Source organism: Culex quinquefasciatus, chromosome 3 (genome assembly GCF_015732765.1).
Source record: "Culex quinquefasciatus strain JHB chromosome 3, VPISU_Cqui_1.0_pri_paternal, whole genome shotgun sequence".
NCBI lineage: Eukaryota > Metazoa > Arthropoda > Insecta > Diptera > Culicidae > Culex > Culex quinquefasciatus.
Window position 1 is genome coordinate 181,860,811 of NC_051863.1, and position 21,772 is coordinate 181,882,582.

Genomic DNA, 21,772 nt, shown 5'->3' on the forward strand with positions numbered 1-21,772 from the left:
TAGTCTTGAAAAAAAATTTAACTTTATAAAGATCTTCTTCATTGGATCACCATAAATTTAATATTTTTAAAAATCTTTCATTTATTCACAAGTTTGAATTATTTTACCATACTTCTTCTCATTCACAGTAAAAAATATGTAAATTTGGAAGATGTGAACTTGGAAGGTTTTAAATTTAATTCTTTTATTATGTAATATTACCTAAATTTCGATTGAAAAGTTGCATTACAGCGGAATATTTGTAAGTTTACACATTTTTTTAGGGAAAATTTTCACGGCCAAAGCCGAAGCAGCCGAGAAAATATATTAGAAAATGTATTTGGTAAGGAAGCACGCAATTAATAACTCTGATTCAATTAAAATTAAAATTGAATTTTATTTAAAAAGTTTGAAAAAAATAATGTGTCAATCCCGAGAATTTTCGGAACAAATTTCACGGGATTTTAGCAAAACCGGGATTTTCCGAATCCCGAATTTTTTAGTATTTTGTCCCGGAAATTCTCGAAATTGAAAACAATAATCAAATTTTGGTCTGAAAATTCAGATTTAGTTGTGGAAATAAATGAACAGTTGAATATATTCAGTAATCGGTTAAGCCTTTAAAACATTAATTTGGCTTATAAGGGAAAATTGTTCAAATTTCAGTTTTCAGATTCACCAAATGCTTAGTCCATTAAATGGTTTTTATTTATATATTTTTTTAATACTTGCTGTTATATTTTTTTGATTTTTTGATAGATTTCGTTTTAATCAGAAACAAACAATAAGTATATCAATTTCCAAATGCATTGCTCTAAAAATCTCCTTTTTGTATTCAGACTGTAGTTCCGATTTTCTCCAATTGTCAGTAGCGTCTTAAAGATAAAATATGTTTTATATTTAACATGAAATACTATACATATCTAATATTTAACATTGACTAATTTAATTTGATTTCGCTTCTTGTTTATTTTCGACAGTTCAAAGAATTTTTTTTGTGTTCGTAGCCATGTAAGGGACTATCCATAAACCACGTGGAAACTTTTTTGGGAATCTCACCCCCCCCCCCTTCGTGGACAATTGTCCATACAAAAAAAAATCTTTTTTGTATGGAGCGTGGACAATCGCTTATCCCCCCCCCCCCCTAAAGTGTCCACGTGGTTTATAGATGGTCCCTAATGTAAATAAGTGAATTAAAGAAATATATGAGTAAGAATCTTATTCGTTTCAAATTAATTTAAAAATTGAACAAAAATTACAACAACTAACACGAACTTAATTTTAATGTATTTTACGCTTTCTGAAAACTGCTGTTGTGGCTTAAATTGAAGTGTAAATTATCACCAATTAACAGTATTGAGCTAACTCGATTATTTTAAGCTTGAAAATAATAATAAATGTAATTAAACATAGATTTTGCAACCGTTTATAAAATTTCCTGGAATCCCGGGAATTCCTGGGATTTAAAATAAGTTTTTCCCCGTTTTCCAGGAAATTCAAAACCCGAGAAATTTGGACGCCCTAGAAAAAAATACGAAAAAAATGATTATCCCAAATTATGTTGGAACTATTGGATAATCGAACTTCGGATAATCGAGCCTGTTCTGAACTGTTAAAAAATGGAAAGAATCCCACCATCAATAAGAAACTCATTTTCTCCCTTCTCCAACTGACGTCTGCTGAGGTTATTTCCCAATTGTTCACAGAACCCACATCACACGAAATGATAAATTCTGCTGAAAACCCCTATTGCCTAGGCACACGCTATCGGGGATCCCCCCGATCAAAATGGCTCCCCAAATGGTTTGACATTTTCCACATTCCGGCTTGGCACCTTCTAAATCATCTGCCGCCACAACACCCGGAGCCTGCTCTGGACTGCTACCGGACCGCCGGGCGACAAACGAGAAATCACTTTTATGGTTCTATTATCGGGTCCAAATGGGTCCGAACCGAACCGGGGCCAAAATAAATAACCAAGAGTTTTTGGGAGGGACGGTATGGGTGCGGAGGTGGAAAGAAGGAAGCTCAAGAGTTTTTTTGGAGATTTCGGATGATGTCAAAACTATTATTCAGAAATAATTTAAAGCAAGAAAAAAATCAACATTGTTTTAAAATCTGAGGAAACCGAATTTACTCATAAGGTTTCGCCTCCTCTCTACAAGTTCCTTACTGGTAACACCCCATAAAGCCTCTGATGGGTTCTAGGATGGACCTGGAACACGTCGAAACTCGCCGGCTTTGTTGTGGTCGGTCAGCTTAAGCTTGTGTGTGTGTGCGTGTTCTGGTAAGAGGGGTTTTGTTTTGCGCTGGCAGACCAACATCCAGCAAACCTCAATAATGGTTTGTTCTTGGTGTTCGGGACGCCACCACCATGTTCAAGACCTTCCGGAACGCCCTAGTAACATTTTAGGTTTTAAGTAGGCCATAAAAGCCTATTTAGGCCGTATGAGGGTTTCCAGAACCCTGATAAAACCTGTAAGTTTAAAAATGTTACTAGGGCGTCGTCGTGATCCGGAAGCAGTATGGCCGCCACGGCAAAATGGAACGGAAAACCGAAATAAATTGAGCGTGATAATTAATCATGTATTATTCATGCGGATGAAAGCCTTCAGGTGGGTCTCGTGGCGCAGGGGTAGCGGCTTCGGCTGCCGATCCCGATGATGCTATGAGACGCGGGTTCGATTCCCGCCTTATCCACTGAGCTTCTATCGGATGGTGAAGTAAAACGTCGGTCCCGGTTTCTCCTGTCTCGTCAGGGGCGCTGGAGCAGAAATCCCACGTTAGAGGAAGGCCATGCCCCGGGGGGCGTAGTGCCAATAGTTTCGTTTTTCGTTTTCGAAAGCCTTCAGGAACGATCTCCATGGAGCCAGGGGAGGGGGGGACTTTCGATGATGCAGGTCAGGTCAGTTCCCCGCCGGTCGATCGACGTCTGAGAGTCCAAAGTCCGGCCATCGGCGAATGTGTGTGGTTAAACGGTACACAATGAAGTCAATCGACCGGATTGGGCCTGGGTGCTGCTGGTGTGTTGTTAAGGTTGAACAGATGTGTGAGGAAAAGAGAGAGAGAGCATGTACAATTACCGTTCGTAAATATGGGTTTGGTGTTTTGCTGGGCTGTCATGGCAAGAAAGAGTGGTTTATTGCAGGCGCTCTGATGCTGTTGTTTCTGCAGCAGCAGAATTAAGTCGTTGTCGAAGTCGTCGATGGGCTGGAAACAAGAAAGCAAGGCATTTTGGGAAGAACACGTCTAAATTTGTAGTTTACTAATACCATGGTGATATCGACTACTCTCAATGTTTACCCATGTGACTTTCTGTTTGGGTAATATTACTCAAGAAAGAGGTAAAATTCAACCTACCAAATTTTCAACATTCCCAAAATCAGCTTTTTTGCTGTGCATTGTATCAACGTTTAAATGATAAAAACTGTTTCAAAATGCACTGCAATTATCAACTTCCAAAATATTTGAGTAGATATCGAAGATTTTCTATGCGAATGTTTTTTTTCGGATAAATGTGCACTGAAATATAATATAAAAACCCAAATATTTTAAACTAGCCCCAACATGCTACATAGGGGAAATATATCCTTTCTAATCAAACACCTATCTTCGTCATAAGGAGAAGTTGATGCTCGTTTAAAGCTCCAAAAATACTATTTCAAAGCGCTTAAGATATGAAATTGCTTATAACTTCCGATAACATGTTATTTTGAACATGGTTTAGCCACTCACTTGAAAAATAATCTCGAAACATGTATATAAATAGCAAGCGCCATCAAAAAAACAAACGCGCCAAGTCTTTTGACGTTTGACTGTTGACGACCCATTCCAATCGAAGGCTGAAGAAAACCGAGCAACAATCGAAGGCAAATAAAGAACAAAGGGTGTCCACCAACACCACCAGCAGCGCCTGTTGGAGTAAGCCAGCGATGCCAGGAAATTTTCTCTATAAATGCAACTTTTCGTGAGTTTTCGCTTAAATTTTCATCCATTTTGGCAGCACTAAGCAGACTCAAAAAAGCGCTGGAAGAAAAAAGAACTAAGCTGAAAATTGGAAAATGGGCGTGGCCCAATGCATTCTCTTTTGATTAGAATACGTTTGGGAAATATTTATTTTAAATGCTTGTAATAGGAATAGAATAACATTTAGTAAAAGTGAATATAAACAGAAATGTTCACAAAAAGTTGCTCTACTCGTTGGTGTTCTTGGTTTCATTAAATTTCAAGGAACATTCCAGATTATCCAGCATCATTCAAACACGACCGCTTATTAGGCTTAAAATGGGTATATTTCCGCTATGATTATCATCGCAGGTAAATGAATTTAAAAATTTAAATGTTTTAAGAAAAAAAATGTTTTGCCCTTTGCTTTTTCGAGCCCATTTCGAAAGATGGCAAAAGATGGAGTATTAAACCTTGAACAATATTTGAAACCAGGGCGTTCAATTTTCCCGGGCTTTGAATTTTCCGGAAAACGAGAAAAATATTTTTGGAATTACGGGAATTCCCGAGATCCCGGGAAATTCTGAAACAGTCATAAAATCTATGTTTTCATATTGTTTGTTATGTTTTTCAATCTTAAAATCATAGAATTAACTAAATCATATTAATTGTTGATAATGTTCACTTCAATCTAAACATGAACGACAGTTTTTGAATGGCTTAAAAGAAATTATAAATTGAACTTTTTTGTTTTTTTTTTTTTTTTTTTGCGTTGGAATTTACATAAACAACAGTTTTTTTATCCAATGTGATTCAAATTAAATAAGTCTTTATACATATATTTCTGTAATATATATTTTTTATGTAACATGACAAGAAAAACTTGAATATTTTTTTTTTAATGTCAAACATAAAAATTTAAATAAAATGATACAAGTCAATGAAAACTTTTTGATAATTTATGAATTTCATGTTTTATACAAAACATATTTTACAAATTATCTATAAGGTACTATCGCCAACTAGGGGAAAATCGGGACTACACTCTGAATAGGTGCAGAAGATATTTGCGCAATCAATTTGGAAATTGGTGTTCTCATTGTTTTGTTCTGTTTCTGTTTTAACCGAAGTCAATCAAAACATTATGAAAAAATGGCTTAAATTACTATTTATCCCTCAACTGCCCAAATTTTTTAAGATTTTTTTATTTTTCCCGTGTTTAGGAGATCATTTTTAGCAACTTTTGTTCTACGAAAAACTTTACTTCTCTTGCCTCAAGTTTTTCTTGTTTATTTTTTTGTATTTTAATTTGCATTTATCTTGTTTAGTTATTGTTTGTTTTTGGTAGTATTTGGCCTATTCTACCACCTACATTACATTTCGCCTCTCTATTTTTTCATATTTTTTCTGCCACTTTTTTGTATGTTTTTCACATTTTCTGCTATAAAATGGCAGCATTATCATAAATTTATATTGTTAAAAAAAATGCGTAGAAGCTTAGACACTAGAAAAATTACTGCACTTAAGGAGTTACATACATGTAGAAATTCACAAAATTTTATATAACAGAAAATTCATTGAATCCACCAAAAAAATGATTTTCAATCACTCCTGAAAGTTTCATGAAGAAATTTTATCATTAAAGTAAGTTACAGACGATTTAAGCTGAAAATTTTGCCATGCGCATGGCGAACTGTCAAACTTTGCAAGCGTGAACGAATAACGAGTTGATTTACGAGTGCCACGATATCTCGAGATGGGATGGACCAAATTGGCTGAAATTTGGGGTGAAGACTCTCAAGACATATCTCGTGTGCATGACGAAGCCCGATTTTGAAATTTATATTTCAATGTCCTGAAAACAGATTGAAAAAAAGTTTATGTTTGTGTTCAAATCAACATCTGACATTTTTGCCGATTTACATGTATGTAACCCCTTAAAATAAAGGAAATTTTAGTAAAACCTATACCTTTCTATAGTAAGAGAGGCAAAAACACAGCTGATGTTGACCCCTAAAACAACGACATTTTTAAAAACATTGGCAATGTCACATAAAACAAGTAAAACTTCCAACCTATAAAATATCTAAAATTTTAAGAGTTCTTCTTTCCAATGCTTTTTAAAGATCAAAAATTGGTTTAAAAAAAGTGTTTTTGGTGATTTTGTAAATCGAAGCCCCGTCTAAAGGCGGGGTTGGGTTGTAGAGGGTTAATTCGATACATTTGTCCTGATTCATGCCAGATTCCGGTGTTTGATGGAAATAAATTAATATGATTTTTTTTATCAAATTTTAAATTATTAATATAAGTAAATAAGTCAGCCTTTGAAAAATATATAAAATTATATAGAAATTATTGGATGTGCTAGGAATTTTTCGGAATTTAAAATTTTAATGTTTTAAAATTCTTATCGATTTTTTAAGTATTCAGCTTGTCATTTATTTTTTCAACCAAATCTTAATTTTTCAGACCGAAATTAGTTTTTTTTCAATTTTGGGATTTCTCGGGAAAAATATTTAAAAATCCCAGGATTCGGGAATTCCCGGGATGGACGCACTATTTGAAACGACCTGAATAGCTGAATTTAAGTTTTTTATTCAAGGAGTTTTCTTTATTTCTTCCTAAACTAATTATATTTTTATTTCACACCACAGATACTTTTTCAACAAAACAAAACATGAATGTTGATTACTAAAACAAATAGCAAGAAATTTATGATTGATAATAGAAAACCAATCTGTAAGCTTTTTTTATAAAAAAAAATACTTTGATTGATTAAGAGTAGTTCCATACCAAATAAAGTTTAATTTCTTTTGTTTGCAAAAATTTAAAAGGTAAACAATAATATAATCCAAATAAGAGCAATACTTTAGCTGTTCAAACTTTTAACGCGACTCTTAATTATGAAATTATTTGAAAACCCGTATCTTAAGAAGGTATTTTCTGATAAATTTTGTAACTTCAGCAAAGTTGAAGGATGTAGGACCTTTTTTGAAAAAAATATATACACAGAAAAAATTCCAATTTTTAAATATTTTTTTTTAATTTAATTAAATTTTACTGAAGTACCCGTTAAAATTCAACATTCAAAATTCAATATTCATGACTTTAAATGTGGGTCTCGTGGCGCAGGGGTAGCGGCTTCGGCTGCCGATCCCGATGATGCTATGAGACGCGGGTTCGATTCCCGCCTTATCCACTGAGCTTCTATCGGATGGTGAAGTAAAACGTCGGTCCCGGTTTCTCCTGTCTCGTCAGAGGCGCTGGAGCAGAAATCCCACGTTAGAGGAAGGCCATGCCCCGGGGGGCGTAGTGCCAATAGTTTCGTTTTTTTCGACTTTAAATGTTCTAAAGTGGCAAATCAACGTCTGTCACTGTAGCTAAAATGCTGATCTACAAAGATATACGAAAATAAAAATTAAAGAAATCGAGGAGGTAAAATTTGTCATGATTGAGTTACTGAAATGAATGGTGATACAAAAACATCTCTATACTTTTTAGTTTTTTTTTTCTTTAAGTCGAAATCATAGATATCATAACAATCAGTACATCCCATTTCAAGAAAAATATGCTAGAATGGTTTGATATCAATATTGCCAATTGAACTAAATTTTGCTTTTGAAGTATTCAGGAAAAGTTATATGCACGTTCAAGAAAAAAAATCCTGATATTATGTTATGTGGCTGACCACCATCAACACAAAAAAACGGGCGTCGCTAGAAAAATATACTGGAAACTAATTTCTATTGAAAAGCATAGAACGTTGTTCGATTAATTTACGAAATATGATATTTTTCAATTAATCATATCTTAGCATCCGTTCCGTCTCGTGCAAATTCTCCCATGTTTTTATGTCCAAAAAGGTAGTGGAGAATTTGTTGGCCAGTTGTAAAATATGTTCAATTTCAATTCATTCCCAATATTGAGTTCACCATCCAATAATAGACTTCGTAAGTTTACATTTATGTTTTCCTGAACGCGTATGAATGTTTGTATTTGCACTGAACGGTGCCACCTCAAGTAGTCTGCCCCCACAGTCTCTCACCCCTCCCACCCCCTTTCCAACCGTTTAGTATTTTCCTTTCATCTATTATTCCATTCATTTCCTTTCAAAAACCCTTCCCCCTCCCTCGTCCCCCACCAAGTGAGCTTCGAGGTGTGTGCTGAATGAGCAAGTTGTTGTGAAAAGTGTACACACAACACGTAGTTGAAACCATTAGGGACCCCCTGCGTGGAATGGCACCGGTGAAAAGGTATGCATCAAAGCAGTGCCTCGACGGGACTCCGACGGATGCGGAAATGTACAGAACGAGAACCGCCTTTGTGTTAGCCCGGAAGGGAGGCCTTTTGATCCCCAAGCTCAATGGACCTCCTCCTCCCCGAACAAGTGAGTTTGTGTGTACACACGGCGGTATTTAGCACGCCGAGATGAACTGGACATGAGGGTGTGTGCGTTGAGTACACCTGTGTGCCATCAACAGTGATTAATTTTCATTACTGAGGTGTGGGATTGAAGGAAAATGGCGGAAAAGTTGTTGGGGAAAACTTTTTTCAAAAATACTGGGAAGCATTCAGTCGTTGAAACTTGCAGTAAAATATTCAGCGACAATTTTCCAGACATAGTTTTCCACATAAAGGTTTTCCGAGGAGTAAAATTCCCCTGCTCAACCAGGATGACAATTAATTCTAAAGTATTTTATTCATATTTTACATCTGGTCAACACATTCTCTACTAGCTTTTTGGACATAAAAGCTCAGAACAATCTTTTGTGAGCAGAAGCAGGATTCCATTTCCTTTTGTAGCCGCTAAGCGTGGAATTTAGAGGTATTTGTGTTACTCTCGAATAATTTTTGCCCAAAAGAGAAGATTTTTTCATCTGAAGCACGAATTAAATCACGATGGCATTTATTTTGGATTTACACCCAACTGGCAGTCGCATGATTGTGATGCATGGCGGCATGAAAGTATATCAGAATCTGCATGAAATCTGTCCCCATGCATTTTTTGCGATATAGGAGTATGACATTTTTGCCCGTTACCGACAATTATCGACATTACCGACGGCTTTTTGATTGTATTTCACAAAAAAAAACACTTAGCAGAACGAGGATTGAACCACCAACTTCTTGGTTATTGATCCGACACGCTACCACCGCGCCATGGACGCTTGATGAAAAGTGAGTGAAAGAGCACCAAGATATGCTTCACTTTGGAGTGTTGCTCGGGGACAGGCCAGCTTTATATGTGTTGGTGAGAACTGCAGATCGCTGAAATTTTTACACGCGGGCAAAAATGATCTACGAGCTTGCTGCAAAAAATGTTATAAAATATGACATTTTCTGCAGCAAATCCAATGTTGCAGATTTTGAGATATTACTTTTCCTTTGGGTGTAGGTTCAAAGCTTCTTGTGCAAAAACAATTAAGCAATTTTATCTCATTTTGGTTTTCTTAATTTTAACCATAAAAATTAGGGTATAAGCCTTTGTATTAGCGCTTATGCTTATATTGGACTAACAAAACAAAATTTTACGACATTCTGCTCTTAACCAGTAAAGGTGCAGGCGTGAATTTTCCCTCATGTATGGGTAATGATTAACACCCTAAAGGCCATGCCTCCTTAGGGACCATCCATAAACCACGTGGACACTTTAGGGGGTATGGCGATTGTCCATGCTCCATACAAAAAGATTTTTTTTTGTATGGACAATTGTCCACGAGGGGGGGGGGGGGTTCGAGATTACCAAAAAAGTGTCCACGTGGTTTATGAATGGTCCCTTAGAAAGAAAATTTTAAAATGTAACAAATCATATTTTCGATTCGTTTCATCCAATTTTGATGAAACTTTCAGGGCAGGTCCAGTTTTTAGTCTAGTTTCGAATGACTTTTGAGTTGAGCCCGAATTTCGGATTGTTCCGGATTAATCGCAGATTCCATTGGGGTACCTTTGTTTGATAATACTTCAGTTTTTACACTAAAACTGCGCACTGTAGAAGAAAAATATTGAGTAACCATAAAGTGACCCCACTGGCAAAAAAAAAGGTGCGAAACACTGTTGGATGACTTGTTTTTACCATATCGTTGTATTTGAGCATCATTTTAGTTTCTTTTGACCCTCTAAGGGGTGAGATTGGGTCAATTTTCAAACTACTGGTATTTAATTATATTTAAGGTAAAGTTCATCAAAATCCACCATATTTTGGGAAAATGTTAGTAAACTATCTAAGAACAAATCTACGTTGAAAGATTTTCGATGTTATTTAAACTGTTTTTGTTATTAAGAAATTACGAGAGGTGTATCGTTTTTGCACCCATAGTCGGGGTGACTCTGACACTGACGGTACTTAATTTTCTATGTAAAAAACAAATAACTAATTTTCATAAACCCCAAAATATTTTTTTTTAATTAAAAAATAAAACATTGTTCAAACTGGCTTCTTTTGAAATAGGCAATAAGGGTAGAAAATAAAATAATGAAAAAGTTGAAATTACATGTCACACAACAAGGTTAATCGATTAAATTTTCGTCAACAATATTATCGTCGTACGATAACGATAAATGGTTAGCGTTATCTTTGTGACGATAACGATAATTTTTTACCAAGAATTAATATATTTCAAAGTACAAAAACTCAAAGTTGTTCACAAAATACTGTATTTTTCGAATGTACTCAATTTTTTTTAAATAATTTGCTATATGGGTATCAAACAAATCGAAATTGTGTATGCTTTTTAACTTAATCAGATTTTTTTTGATAAAAACTAAAATTTTCACAAATTTCCGTATTTTTTCGAATATACACAAATTTTCAAAATTTGCAACGTGTTGATACCCAGCAAAATTTTGAATGATTTTTCATTTTATTGAAGTTTTTTTTGGAAATACACAAAAATGACAAAATACCGTATTTTTCTGAAATATCGTTCCGACGAAAACAATAAAATTATCGCTATCGAACCTCGATATTTTTATCGTTAACAACCCTGATGTAACGGTTTCAAAATTTTAATGAAAAAAGTGCTTTAAAATGCCTTATACAAGTGTCCAGTTGATTTGCAATCATGAGTTTGCAAAACATTCAAGTATTATCGAGAAAAAAATGCCGGGGAAAAGTATTTATGGTGCTGTCATTGGAATTTTATGAAAATTCAAAATATTTTCAACGAACCAAATATGGTAAATTGATTGTAAACGCAGATAAATCCATTTTTTTTTAATTTTGTTAAAATATTTTTTTAACCCCCTGAATATTTGGTCAATTTTTGAGAGTGCATAAACTTTCAAAAATATTTGCAACGACATAGTCAGAATTGAATTTGTTCAATTTACTTAAATGTAACATGAGCAAATCTCTGAGATTTCGGTCATTCGATTTTTTTTTGTATATTTTAATCCGGTTGATACTTTTTTGGTGCCTTCGATATGCCAAAAGAAGGCATTTTGCATCATTGGTTTGTCCATATAATTTTCCATACAAATTTGGCAGCTGTCCATAGAAAAACTAACTTAATCCACCTATGTGGTTGGAGCCTTCCTCACTCATTACCAACAATGGCTGATTTAATGGGGTTGTACACAAATTTCATCTATTTTTTAGATTCGGATTAAGAAAGTACATAAATATCACTTAAATGGCCATATCTCGAGACAGGGTTGCCAGATCTTCAATGTTTTGGACTCGTTGGAAAGGTCTTTTAATAACCTATCCAACGATGGGTCGGATGGTGGATCCGGACATAGTTTACATACATTTAAGTGAGATCCAGATATATGTGAAAACACATTTTTATACATAACTTTTGAACTACTTATCGAAACTTCAATCTTTATAAAACTCAATCTATGGGACCCTTAACCAAGTCGAATGCAACAGGTTCGGGTCAAATCGGTTCAGCCAGTGCCGAGAAACATGAGCTAGTTTGTTGGTCACATACATACATACACACACACATACACACAGACATTTGTTCAGTTTTCGATTCTGAGTCGATATGTATACATGAAGGTGGGTCTACGACGTTTTTATACAAAGTTCATTTTTAGAGCAGGATTATAGCCTTACCTCAGTGAGGAAGGCAAAAGGCTAATGAATATTCCAAAATCAGTATCTTTTGAAGTAATGTTTTGATCGATTTGATGACTTCGGCAAATTTGAAGGTAAGGGTATAGACTACAATGGAAAAAAAGATAAATGGTTAAATTTTTTTTGGTGATTTTTAATTTCTTATTTTGTCACAAAAATTTGATTTGCAAAAAACACTACCTTTTTTTAATTTTCTCATATGTTTTAGGGGACATCAAATGCCAACTTTTCAGAAATTTCCAGGACGATCAAAAAAAATTTGACCGAGTTATGAATTTTTGAATCAATACAGATAAAAAAACGAAATATTGGTCACAAACATTTTTCAACTTCATTTCTCAATGTAAAATGGTCCGATTTTCAATGGTAAAATATGAAACAATTGTGAAATTTTCAGATTTTTTCGAAATCAATATTTATATTTTTTTTAAATCAAAACTAACATTTCAAAAGGGCGTAATATTGAATGTTTGACCCGTTTTTAATGTTGATTTAAAATTATAGTATTGTTTTCGAAGAGATCGGAAAATTTTACGAGTGTTTCATATTTTACCATTGAAAATCGGAGAATGCTGAGATATCGACATCAGAAAATGGTGGGTTGTTTGGGTGAGACTTAGAAAACATCAATTTTCCTGTTTTTAATCACTTGCATGGCAATATCTCAGCAACTAAGGGTCTTATCAACAAAGTTCAAAAAGCAAAATATAGAGAATTTTCTCAGTTTAAAAAAAATATTTTTCTCAAAAGTGGGAAAATATGGGCACTAATTTAAAAAAATGAATAGTTGTGACGTTTTTCATAAAAGTTACCTAAAACTAGCAATAACTTGAAAACGGAGCACTTTATCTAAATTTCACTTCATTACTTTTTGATTGCAAATTGGATTTTACATCGAAAAATGAGTATTGATTCAAAAATTAAATTCAATTAAATTTTGTTTACCGTTTGTCATTTTTTCAGTATAGTCCTTATAAATACCTACAACTTTGCCGAAGACACCAAATCGATCAAAAAATTCCATCAAAAGATACAGATGTTTGAATTTTCATATATAATTTTTGTATGGACAGTTTTAAATTTTTTTTATGGAAAACAAACTAATGATGCAAAATGACTTCATTGGGTATATCGAAGGCACCAAACAAGTTTCAGTCGGATTTAAATAAAAAAAACGATTTCGTATGGAATTACTTGCATTAAAAGTTACTGTTATCATTGTAATTAATTTTGTTTCACTTATAACAAAGAAAAAAGACAACCACAAAACGTTTACATAGCTCGCCAATCCTCTCGAAGCAAAGTGAAACTTTTAACACAACAAAAATGACAACGCCCGACGCCTCGTGTCAGCCACAACTACTTTTTTATGCAAACGGCCGCCCGACCGTACTGGCAATTCATCAACTATTTAATTCCATTACTGCAGAATCTGTGGCCAGTCGGGGGCCACCCGACACATGATCCTCCCTAACTCGATTGCAACCCAGACTGGGGCCTTTTTTCCGCCTCCCTTTCTGGGATTCGAAGCAACACGGAAAAAAATGCATGCACATTTTATTTCTGGTTTGTTTTTAATAATTTCTTTTGGTAATTTTTTCAAGTGTGTTGTGAAAATATATTTTTTCAATAAACTTTATTCCGTGTATTGACTAGTTTCAGTGACCAAAGGGGATGACTCTTCTAGCAGGTCCCAGACCGCTTCATCTTGATATATTATTCAAATAGATATCCTTCGCCACCCCCGACAGCTTGGTCCCCCGGACTTCGAAGCAGAATGTAATGAATATTTTAGCCTCAGTTCGGAGTAAGTCTGTAAGGCATTCAGGCTTTTCATTCAAGACATAGTTTCCGGAACAAATTAATTAGCAAAAATCGGATTTTTCATGCCCTCAAAATAAACACATTCATTCCTTTTGATCATTTTGCTTTTTAAAATAGTTTCGTTGAATTTTATAACCAATGAAATACGGTTTTGAAACAATTTCTCAAACTGGTACCTCCCAGAAACTTCCTGAACCTCACCAACTAGCCAGTCTGGTGGTAATGTAATCAAGAGTAATAACCCCGAAACATTTTCCCTTTGATGTGTCGTCCGGAATAACCCCTTTTCCCAGCCAGCCATCGAAGACGGACCTCCGACTGGTGTGTCACTTTGTACTCGTGTGCCACCTACCAAGTCTGGCGTCTCAGCATGACAAATATATTCATTTCGTCCCCCCCCCCCACACCATCCTCCAACTCGGCTACCAAGCTTCCGGAAGTCCGGGACCGGTGTCAAAGCTGTTTCCTTTGCTTTTTCAAACACTCAGGCTAACAGTCCTCGCCACATGCTTCCTGTTTTTGGCTTCTCGGCCGAAAGGTCCTGCCCGGGGTGGGTCAGAGGACACCGTCTGCTTCATTCATAACGAAAATGTTGTTTCGATAGAGTTGACAGGACGTTGATATTGTTGCACAGAGAAAAAGTGCAACAATATCAACGTCTTCCCAGATGTAATTTTACCATGTTTTTTTTAATGTGTACTTATTGGCTTATGCATCAAATCGAAATAAAAAATATTTGTTTATCAATTTATTTTTCCCAAAAAAAAATCACTGTGTCCCCTTATTATTATTTTGCAAGAATTAAACTTTTTTAGGCCTGAACTCAGAAAATATATGTTGCTTTCTTACTAGCTTTTATTTTATTGCTTTTATCTTCGTAAATATAAAAATCCATCGTGATTTTTTTTCATTACATAAACGATGAGAAAAATATTTCTAAAACCATACAAAAATTTTAAGCAAGTTTTGAACATTTTGATTTTAATGTCGTATAAAAGAAATAAAAGTCTAATCAACTTTTACCATTTTCCAGCGTCAATCCGTATTTTAAATCACTTTTTTCATGTTAAAATCATGGCTTGTGTTTTTTGAGATCAGATTTATCTGCTTACTTTTGTGTCTTTGGCAAAATTTGAATTATGACTTTTAGTCAAAAATCATGAGTTGTTTCCCCAATTATTCAAACCAATTTTTCAGTTCAACCCATATAAACCTTTTTACTTTGTTCTAGTACTTGAACACAAAACATTATGATATTTGGTATAATTTTCTTGTATTTTAAAAATGCTTTGTTTCTCGAAAAAATACTCAGAATTATTATAATTGCAATATCGGTATCAAATGATCGAAATTTTTCTTACATTATGAATGTAGTATTTCTTTTTGAAAATGCAAAGAAAACTCACAAAGCTACATATTTTTGAAAAAATACTCAAAATTTAAGTTTATACAATATGGATGTGGGTATCAAACGATCGTGAGTTTTGTATATATTTCGAAAGTTATAACAAAGTTTTTTTTGAGTATTCGAATTTTCACAAAACTAAGTATTTTTGAAAAAAAATACTCAAGATTTATTTTTTTCACAATAATTGGATTTTTAATACATTTCGAATGTAATAAAAACATTGTTTGAAAATACTAAAAAATTTCACAAGTCTGCGTGTTTTTGAAAAAAAGACTCAGAGTTTCAGTTTTTTTTTTTTTTTTCAATATGGATGTCAAATGATTGGGCTTTTTTATACATTAGTATCATTTTTTTGAAAAAACTCAAAATTTTCACGAAGCTACATATTTTCGAAAAAAAACACTCAAAATTGCAGCTTTTTGCAATACGATCGGCATTTTTTCATACATTTCGAAAGTTGTAACACAATTTTTTGAAACACTAAAATTTTTCATTATACTACGTATTTCCGAAAAAAAATGCTCAAAATTTATGTTTTTCACAATGTGGGTTCAAATAATCGAGATATTTTAATACATTTTGAAAGTTATAACAATTTTTTTTTTCAAAATGTTCAAAATTTTCACAAAATTGCGTTTTTTTTCGAAAAATACTCGAAACTTTAATGTTTCAAAATTTATTACATTCGAAATATTTGGAAAAATATCCGATCATCAGTTACCCAACTGAAATTTAGAGCTTTTTTTCGAAAATACGTAGTTTTGTGATTTTTTTTAGTATTTTCAAAAATGGTTGTTATTACATTCGAAATGTATGAAAAATATCCGATCATTTGATATCCATATTGTTAAAAAACTGAATATTTGATTTTTTTTTTCGAAAATACGTAGTTTTGTGAATGTTTTGAGTATTTTCAAAAATTTATTGCAAAAAACTCAATCTGCAAAAAACTGGAATTTTTAGTATTTTTTCTAAAATATGAAGTTTTGGGAAAACGTTGAAAAAGGTAAATCTTTCCAAGTTTCTGAGGGGAAACTAGCATGATTCGAAAAAAAATCTCCGTTCGGTTTCATAATTTTTCTAGGGGTTCCTTGGCCGAAATAATTCGATCTGTATTTTTTTGTTCGGCCATTAGGGTGACCTACACCGTGTGGCAAAAAATGGAAATTTTCGTCGATATTTGCAAAAACCTCATTTTTCAAAAAATCATGACTCCGCACCATTTCAATTGATTTTGTCTGTCTTGAGCGCAAACAAAAGGGTATATTGGTATATCTAGCCTTATATTTGAAAAGATCAAATGAAAACTTAAAATGTTCTTTTGAAGGACTGGGGACCAAAGAGCCTATGTCTGAAAATATTTTTATCAGATTCCTCGGAAAATTTTACATAACATATCAAAAAATTGTGAAGTTTTGTTTTCAATATTCCGATATACGATTTTTTGAAAATAAAAACTGGGGTTTTCGACGCACCGCTCGAAAAAAAAAAAACAGAAAAATGACGAAAATAGAAAAAATGGCTTTTTCACTAAAACTGCGATAACTTAAGAATTTCAGCGATGACCTATACATCTCGGATTAGTTTTCAAAAAGCCGTAAGAGCCATTGGTAAACAAAGTCCTTATTTGCATCGGTACTCGACCTACTTACGAAAAACCAAAATCAAAAATGCTCTAGATTGTTCATCTACATGTCCTTCAAGTGCCCCAAACTAAAAATAAATGAAATTTTGTTTCATTTTCGAGAAAAACGAAAATTAGTGTCAGAGGTCACGGTGGCTCTTACGGCTTTTTGAAAACTCAACCGAGACATGTTAGGGTACCAAATGTTGCGTATAGTTGTTGTATCCTCAAACCTGAATGGTTTTTTTAATCTATATGGAATGATTTGAAATGGAATGAAAAATACTTATCACTGTCAATCAATTAGTAAAAACTAATCATAACAGCAACTATCAAATATTCAATCAAAACAAATCAGAGTAGAGCAATGGATAACTGTCTGCGAACAATACCATATTTCAACAGCAATTTATTTTAATTGATCTGTACACAGTGTTGGTCCTTTTGCTATCAAATATTAACAATCATGTTTGCTGATATTTTTACATGGATACAATGTAGTTCAATTAATTAAATAATTATCTGAGAATAAATCCACATTTGAACTAAATCTTGACCGGATTTTTACAGCAGAAAAAAAAAACATTCTAATACAATTCACCAGTGTCGATTCCACCACCCGCCAGGATGGCCACCCTGCCAAATCAACTCCAAGTGATGCCGTCCACGTTGCGCCTCATGGAGCTGACCGGGTTGTGGGGCTCGCCCAAGCTGATTCACCGATTCGTGCTGATGTATTACTACGGACTGTTGGTGATGCTGTTGCCCCGATTCGTGTTCGGAGTCGGCAGCGAAGATGTTTCGGCAATTATCAAAAGCCTCGCCGAGGTCATCTTTCTCGTTTCGATTTTTGTGCCAACGTTGATTTTTGCGGCCAAGTTGAGGGGTTTGGAACGGCTCGTTCGCGGGTTGGGTGACATTTTTCGCGAAGGTGAGGTTTTAGAAAGTGATTTTGTGCTTAAAATTCTCAAAGATAATTTTTACAGCTTCAAACGATGACCAATCCAGCGAGTGTTACGATTTGATCGTGAAGCAAAATGTGAAAATCGAGAAATTTTCCAACTTTCTCACGATTTACATGAAGTTTGCCGCGTTTGGGTATTGCCTGCCATCGATCATGATCACCTATTGGCGTTACTTTACCAATGACGAAACTTCTCCGGTTATCTTCATTCTTCCAATGGAGCAGGAGTTTGAGAGAGAAAAAAAAATCATCATCATGCCACTTTTCATGTTAAGGTACAGCTCGATGACTTATCGGTTGGTGGCCGTCAGGGTTCGTAATTTGTCAGTGCCGAAAATGACTGCAGGCGATTTGAAAAAAGTGATCGAACTTCACCGGAAGGCTTTCGAGTGAGTTTTTGCGATGAAACTCACAGTGAATAATTACAAATAATTATTTTACAGAGTAACAGAATTGATTGAAGAAATGTGCCACATTCCTGTGGCTCTGGAATTTCTCACCTGTGTGCTGCTTTGGTGTTTGGTCATGTTTTATACCTCAACTGTAAGTTGCTTTAACTGTAGAGTTCTAACTATGTTTTCAACATCATCTCGTCAACAGACCATGGGCTACGACTTGTTTAGCATCTTGATCGTGGTCCTTTCCTCCCTGGTGGAAGCCTTCGGCTATGCCTACCTGGGCTCGGAACTATCCGAGCAGGCTGAGAAGGTTGGCGTGGCCTGCTACGATTTGCCCTGGTACGTGAACTGTTCGAAGGAGCTGAAGGGAACGTTCCAACTAATGATTCAACGCAGCCAAAAAGTTTGTCAGCTTACTGGGATCAAAATGTTGCCAATCGAACTGAAGACATACGGAGACGTGAGATAAAATTAGCTTGTTTTTAAATTTTGATTCCAATAATTACGTGTTTCAGATCTTAAGATTGTCTTATTCATACTATTTGATTTTAAAGGATCTTCTGGATGCATTTTGAAAAAAGCACCATTATTCTGCGTTTTATTTCATAAAGTTCTATAAAACTTGATAACTAAACGATAAGAACTCAAAACTGATGTATTAAAATAATTCAATTTTCAGGAATTTTGTGAGAAAGTTGTTTATTTTCGCTAATATTTAACACAAACTGATACTTTTTTCACAAACCTTTTTGTCTGTTGTGATCATGAAAAATACTGAAAATTTTCACAAATTTATATATTTTCGAAAAATACTCAAATTTAAATTTTGTGCAATATTGGAATCAAATTATTGAGATTTTTTCATACATTTCGAATGTAATAACAACATTTTTTTTAATATTCAACGTTTAGACAAAACTACGTATTTTCGAAAAAAAAACACAAAAATTCCGTTTTGCCTTCCTCACTGAGGTAAGGCTATAATCCTGCTCTAAAAATGAACTTTGTATAAAAACGTCGTAGACCCACCTTCATGTATACATATCGACTCAGAATCGAAAACTGAACAAATGTCTGTGTGTGTATGTGTGTGTGTATGTGTGTGTATGTATGTATGTGACCAAAATTCTCACTGAGTTTTCTCAGCACTGGCTGAACCGATTTTGACCAAACCAGTTGCAATCGACTTGGTATAGGGTCCCATACATCGCTATTGAATTGTTTGAAGTTTCGATAACTAGTTCAAAAGTTATGTATAAAAATGTGTTTTCACATATATCCGGATCTCATTTATATGCATGTAAACGATGTCCGGGTCCATCATCCGACCCATCGTTGGTTAGGTAATCGAGAGACCTTTCTGATGAGTCCACAACATTGAAGATCTGGCAACCCTGTCTTGAGTTATGACCACTTAAAAGATATTTATGTACTTTTTTGAAGCCGGATCTCAATTAAATGTATGCAAACGATGTCCGGATCCTTCATCCGACCCATCGTTGGTTAAATAATCGAAAACTTTTTCCAACGAGTCCACAACATTGATTATCTGGCAACCCTGCCTCGAGTTATGACCACTTAAGTTATACCTGTGTGCTTATTTTTCTGGATCTAAAAAAATAGCTGAAATATGTGTCCAAACCATTACCCATTGTTGGTAAAAAGTGTTTTTTTAAACTTTGACATTTTTAGGTTTTTTTATGAACGAAGTTTTGTAAAAATTAAGAATATTCAAAAAAATTATTAAAGGATTCGAAATTTACTAAAATATCTCGTTCATATCATACTCAAATTGTGAAAAACTGAAATATTGAGCTTTTTTTCGAAAAAAACGTAGTTTTGTAAAACTGTTATCGTATTTCCAAAAAAAATGTGTTACAGCTTTCGAAATGTATGGAAAAATTCCGATCGTTTGATATACATATTGTGAAAAAACTGAAATTTTGAGTGAGTTTTTCGAGAATATGTAGTTTTGTGAAAATTTTGAGTATTTTCAAAAAATAATACTATATTCGAAATGTATGAAAAAAAATCCAATTATTTGATACCCATGAAGCAATAACAAAAATTTTGAGTGTTTTTTCGAGAAACATTGCATTTTCAAAATACGGAAAAAATACGTATTTTTGTGAAATTTTTCATGTAATTATAAGTGCCGAGAATTTTCCAGGGATTTAAAAAACATTCCCCCTTCAAACCAATTTAGGGGCTGTCCACAGAAAAGTGCTATGAAAACGTTCGATTCGCGCTTTCTGATCGATATGGTGTCTTCAGCAAAGTTGTGGGTTACGATTAGGACTGTTCAGAAAAAATAGTGTCATTGTGATATTTTCTATTTTCAGTTTTCAAATAATATTTTAAATAAAATTTATTTAGACAAACCTTAACTAATTTATTTTTATTTTTTTATATGTTTTAGGTGACAAAAAAATAATTACTTTTGGGTAAATAAAACGTAATTTACGACATGTAATGATTTTTCGAAAGGACAAAGCTATTGAAAATATTTTTTCGAGTATAACATAACTTTTAAACTAAAAAAGGTTTCTATTCTCGTAAATTTATGAAACAATATATACAAAATAAAAACAGATGTTAGCAATTCTCTACGATATACGAACATTATTGATCTTACCTTAGAATTAGGATAACGTAAACTAAGTTTTTTCTCAGTAACGCGATGCTCAATCTTTTAATAAATAAATGTATACATAGTTTTAAATCACGACTTAAACATTTCTCTATAAAATCAAAACAAACTGGAAAGTTGTATAGAATTTTCTCAGATGTTTACATAGGTATTCATTCTCAAAGATGAACTAGGCTGGACTCTACAATTAAAGGAGGTATTAGACTATGAAAAACAAACAAACTCGCACTTTTTCGTGTTTGGAAGTTTCTCAATCTTTGTGGCGAATCAAACAAACAAAGCCAAAAAAAAGCGCAAGTTTGTGTGTTTGCCTGAAAAGGTGTAATACCTCCTTAAAACTTTTATTGGATATTTGTTGAGAAAATTCTTACTTAAAAAGTCCTAAATCGAAAACGATGCAAAATCAGACTATAAAATAGCCATTTTTGTTAACTTTCACAAAAACCGCATAGTACAGGTTATAGCTGATGATTTTAAGTCATTGCAGTTAAAGTGAAATTTTATGAATTTTTTTTTTTTATTTTTTTGAATATTTAGGCTCGAAGTTATTTTATTTTTGTTTTGCTACTAAACGATTCTACTGACATACTGGTTTATTACTGATGTCATCAAATAATTTATGAGTTCAATATTTTACTGCCATGCATCACCGCTCCTGATAACCGTGTGACAGGACACGTGCCCTCCAATGTGATAACAAATTAACATACACACTAGGGTGTTTCATCCGAACAAAAAAGTTCTCAGAATCAGGCAAACCGAGGTTCCCCTAGTAGAGGATACCCATAAGGACTCTCATGCCAAATATCAGCCCATTTGGTTGAGAATTGGCCTGTCCCCAGCGGTTTAAAGTTTACATGGAAATTACTATGGGATTTTTATGCTTTTCGTTCAATC

The 21,772-nt window shown here is 34.0% G+C and overlaps 2 protein-coding genes across 3 annotated transcripts in view; both read left to right on the forward strand.

Moving 5' to 3' along the window:
- The window catches only part of LOC6040743 (glutamate receptor 1), a 293,386-nt gene that overhangs the window by 204,510 nt on the left and 67,104 nt on the right, over window positions 1-21,772 (forward strand). The gene's annotated exons all lie outside the window — the stretch shown is intronic.
- On the forward strand, window positions 18,252-18,835 carry LOC6040742. The gene is made up of 3 exons (XM_038260945.1): window positions 18,252-18,370; window positions 18,428-18,685; window positions 18,741-18,835. The coding sequence occupies exons 1-3, from the start codon at window positions 18,293-18,295 to the stop codon at window positions 18,798-18,800; spliced, it is 396 nt and encodes a 131-aa protein (XP_038116873.1). The 5' UTR covers window positions 18,252-18,292; the 3' UTR covers window positions 18,801-18,835.